The 4,983-nt window shown below is 39.5% G+C and overlaps 1 protein-coding gene across 10 annotated transcripts in view; it reads right to left on the bottom strand.

Annotated features, from left to right (window-relative positions):
• The window catches only part of MYO9A (myosin IXA), a 423,504-nt gene that overhangs the window by 311,002 nt on the left and 107,519 nt on the right, over positions 1 to 4,983 (bottom strand). For all 10 annotated transcript variants that reach the window (XM_014530413.1, XM_014530418.1, XM_014530420.1 and 7 more), the window contains exon 4: positions 2,059 to 2,121. In XM_014530413.1, the coding sequence (XP_014385899.1) occupies positions 2,059 to 2,121 (63 nt within the window). The remainder of the gene's footprint in view (positions 1 to 2,058; positions 2,122 to 4,983) is intronic.

Genomic DNA, 4,983 nt, shown 5'->3' with positions numbered 1-4,983 from the left:
GCCGTTTTCAGGCTGGCAGGCGACTGAAGCTCCCAACCTCTTCTTTTTTTCTTTTTTTTTTTATTCTGGGATTTATTTACCTTCTATGGCTGTCACTGGAACTGAGAGCCGGCTTTAGCTCTGAGGCTCAGCTCCAGCTCTGAGACCTCGGCTGCTGAAAGCAGGTATCTGGGTTTGTTTGGCTTCTATAATTGAAACACTGTTGCAGCTCCAGCTCTGAGGCCCGGCTGGCTGAAAGCAGGTTTCTGGGGTTTGTTTAGCTTCTATAATTGCAACATTGTTTCTTAGAGTGCAGCTCAGAGGCCGGCAGCGGCAGGCGGGGAACCTTGGCTTCCTCCATCACTGGAGCAAGCAAGCCTCCTGTTCGCTTCAGCTGCCTGGCTGCCGGCCACCATATTGGTTGGCAGTTAATTTGCATATCACCCTGATTAGCCAATGGGAAGCGTGTTGGAGGTACGGTTAATTACCATGTTTGTCTATTATTAGATAGGATAGATTCTCTTCCTGAAACTCTATTCCCTTCATTTTGAAATACCTTTAATTCAGATTTTCTCATCTGCTAGCCACAAAAAAAGTAATAGGAAAGTCTGAGTTCTAGTCCTAACGTTGCAGATAATTCATTATGATAATGTTAGCTATTAATTATTGAACTGTTATTATACATATAACATTTTATAAATATTACTAATAGCCCTGCGCACGAATGCGTGCGCCAGTAGCTCTCTGCAGAGCCTGGCCGTTCCACGCCCACTGCCCATAGGCTCTCCGCGACCCAGAGGCCCATCCACAGCCAGGCACGGCCAGAGGCCCATCTGCAGCTAGGCACGAAACGCTTGCCTCATCGCCAGGGCAATGACGCAAGCGTTCAGCACCCCAGCCTGGCTAAAGGCCCATCCGCGGCCGAGGTGGAATGCCAACAGTTCCCCCCACCCCCACCCCAGCTGCTCCATGCCCAAGGCCCAGAGGCCCTCTGTGGCCAGGGTGGAATGCTTGCCTCGTCCACGCAGCAACAAAGCAAGCATTCCAACAGACTGATCACACTGCCCACTCTCAGCGGCCACCCCACCAAGACTGGGGGACTCCAGCAGGACTGAGAGGACTGGGCACCACCATCTTGTTGCTATGGGCACCACCATCTTTTGTGACAGAGTGATGGTTAATTTGCATATTACCCTTTTATTAGATAGGATTTTATACAATCCTCTAAACAACTTTAGGATAATTTTCTATTTGTAAAATTAGAGTATCTAAGAAGCAGAGAAGTTAAGTGAGATGCCAAAGGCGTATCCATTATTTGAATAATTAGGTCTGTTTAACTTCAAAGTTGGCCTTTTAATTTTGTCTCATTGTAACATGAAGCAAATCATTTACATCTTCCAATATTTGGTTCCTTCATCTGAAGGAGGTTGCATATATATCATCTCTGAAGCCCACATACCTCATATATTACAATGAAATTAAAAGCTTTATTAAAGACTTTTCTCAAGTTAAAGAAAAGACACTAAGACATGGAAAATGTTCCAAAGGCACAATGCTCACAAAGAGCACAAAGATAACCGCTGTTTTCCTATTTTGATATTTTGCCTAGAATTTAGAAAGGTGAACAGTTCTATATACCCATTTTAAAAATCTCCTAGCAGCCCCAGGCCAGGTGGCTCAGTTGGTTGGAGTATTGTCACATACACCAAAAAGGTTGCAGGTTCAGATTCCCAGTCAAGACACATATCTAGGTTCTGGGTTTGATCCCCAATTGGGGAGCAAACAGGAGGCGGCCGATTGACATTACTCTCTACTTCAATGTTCCTCTCTCCCCCCCCCCCCCACTTTAACTCTCTTTAAAATCGATAAATCATATCTTTAGGTGAGGATTTTAAAAAAATAATCTCCTAGCAGCCTCAGAAAAAGTGCACTGTTCTGGCCATGACAGAAATGGCAATTATGTGTAAAGCTATGCATGGTATAAACTGAATTAAAGATCATAATATACAAAGATTCTAAAAGTCAATCAGCATTATACAAGTGTTAACTTGATCTAATTATACAAATGAAAATATGTACCGTTCATTATGCTCTTGATAAACGAGTCTGGACTTCTCCAGTAGATATTTTTCAACATAGGCACTAGAAGAAAAATAAAATTAGTTAATATAATTAATATAAGGTAGACAAATATTTTTTCAAAGAAGATGAAAAAGTATAAAGAAGGCTATCCAGATCATTTCAGTACATTTACCATTAGTAAATGTGTATGGATACTGTTAGAGTGTTATCCATGTTTGATTCATAAACTCATAAATCTTTTTGTTTTATTTTGTTTTGCTTTCAATAAGCAAAAAAAAGCCAGAAGTTCAAAACATGGCACACAAGAACTTCCTATAACATAAGGTAGACCTTACTTTCTTTCCAGGCTCATCTACCACACTGTACATTATTTCAAATATCATACTTTGGCCAGACTACTAAATAGGACTCAAAAATATACGTTCTTTACATATTAATGCTATTGCCACATTCTGAAATCAATTATTATTTACTGATTTACTCGGAAAGTATTCATTAAGTGTGCACTGTGCTAAGCATTGTTCAAATATGGAAATACATGATACATTACCTATTCCCAAGGGGATTACAAAATAGTGGAGGAAATAAGTAAATTAGCAGCTACAATACTGAGTTGATTGGGTTTATTATAGAACAATAACCAATTATAAATGTAGTAGGAGGAACACATAAGATTTAATCCAAGAAGGAAAAAGGATGTAAGGAAGAATTCTCACAGAGGTTGAATACATAGTGCACAGTAAACATTCATTAAATATACCTAGTAAGTGACTAAATGACTCTGAAATCTGAAAGATTGCCCAGAATAAGACAAGGAGAACTGCCTTTATGTAAAGGCATAAAAGAAGGAAACCTATCAACTTTAGGGAAGATACTTAACATGGCTAGAGAATGAGACAGGCAAGTGGATTAGATCAAGAAGAACAATATATGGTGTGCCAGAAGAAAGGAATTTATCCTGGAAGTAATAAGGAACTTAAACATGAATTGTATTTCTGATGTTATTATCTTTATCCAGTCTGTGTCCTTCAAATCTTCAATACCTCTTTATCCAAATTGGAGCAATCGGTTAAGCTCTAACAAGAAAAATGGATTCTACAAATATAAAAGCTTTAGACTACTGAATCCAAATTACTTAGCATTAACCTCTTGGGGTCAAAATTTGATTCTTAAGTTTTTATTTCCCTCAGTTCCCTCCCATAGCATGCTCTGTATTTCAGCCACTCTCAAATACAGGCTAATCCCTCAAGAAAGATGTTCACTCCTGAATATATTGTTCACGGTCTTCCTTCCACATCTAATTCTGTAGACTATTCCCACTATCTAGCAGATTCAATTCATTCATTAAAATGAAGCTCAAATGTACCTTCTTTGCAAACTGTCACTACTACCACCAGTAATTAAAATTTATCAATTCTTCTGAATTATCATTATTACCTCTAATCTAAACTACTGAAACCGGGTCTTATTGGTCTAAAATGGGAAAAGGAGAACTAACAAACTAGTGTGTTAAATTCTTATACGCACCCTGCATATCTTTGAGTATTAATTTCTCCACTTATAAAATAAAGGCTTCTATGTTAATAAGTGAGATTGATCTGTATTTTGATTATGCTTAAGTCTTATCACTTTACTTTTTGTATGTATGTACATATGCATGTATGTATGTATGTAATTATTTATATGAGTTTATTTCAGTCAAGCTGACGATATATGCTGGGAAGCAAGATCTCAAATGCTTCTGCATTTAGATTTAAAATTTTTGACCAACACTATATGTATTCTTACCCCTCCCCCCCAAGAAAACAAAAGCAAAAACAAGGATAAATTATTCTACAATGGCAAACAAGTTTCATAGCTCATTCCTTTCCTGAGTTGAGGAATGTTAGTTTTCAAAGGTACAGTTGGTACTTTTACTCATAAAAGCGGGATGCAGTCACGTCTGGCTGCTCTTTCCTAGTATTTATGATTGTGTTGTTGGAGACGTTACTAACGGGTAAAGTTGAGTATATTGCTTTGTAACTTACAAAGTAGCATTATATATATTCATTGATTCTTACGACAGTTTAATGACTTAGAAATGGCTGATGTTTATTTTCTCATTTTATAAATGAAATTCAGGATCCTCTATGTTAAGTGACTACCTAAAAGGGTTCAACTTTCTCTTTAATCAATAATTATCAAAAAAATATTCATCTTGAGTAGTAAGTCAACAAATAGACCCAAGATAAAAAATCACCTTTTCGAGTGCTCTCCCTCCCAGGAGCATGTTGGCATCTTCCCCTTTGCTTTCTTCTTCCCCTACAGGCATGCATCACCTAAACTCTAAGGGACCCCATAAGATGGTCAACCAGGGAAGAAATGGGCAGAGACAGCTAACCCACCAAACCTGACTTCCCAGCAAGCTAAAGCAGCCCCACCTCAGTTCATTTCTTCCCTATAACATTTTTATTAAATTTATCTTTATTGTTGAAATTATTACAGATATCCCCTATTCCCCCATTGATCCCCCTGACCTCACTCCCACATATCCCCAGACCTTCTCAGTACTATTGTCTGTGTCCATGGAATATGCATATACATGTATAAATTCTTTGGTTAATCTCTTCCTAAACCCCCTACCCGCTTCCTTCTGAGATTTTCAGTCTGTTCCATGCTTCCATGGCTCTGGATCTATTTTGTTCATCCTAGGGTCCCTAGGCCTGGCCAGCAATCAGGGCCAATCGGGGCCTTCCAGCTGCCAGTTGGGGGCTTCCTTCATTCCGCGCCGCCCCCTGGTGGTCAGCGCACGTAGCAGGGAGCAATCGAACTCCCGGTCTCCCGGTCGAACTCTCGAGGGGACACTTTGCATATTAGCCTGTTATATATATACTATAGGCCCGGTGCACAAAAATTTGTGCACTCGGGTGGGGGGGGGGGGCC

This window comes from Myotis brandtii, unplaced genomic scaffold, assembly GCF_000412655.1.
Source record: "Myotis brandtii unplaced genomic scaffold, ASM41265v1 scaffold74, whole genome shotgun sequence".
Lineage (NCBI taxonomy): Eukaryota > Metazoa > Chordata > Mammalia > Chiroptera > Vespertilionidae > Myotis > Myotis brandtii.
Note: the sequence above shows the minus strand (reverse complement) of the source record. Positions and strands in the feature narration are given on the sequence as shown.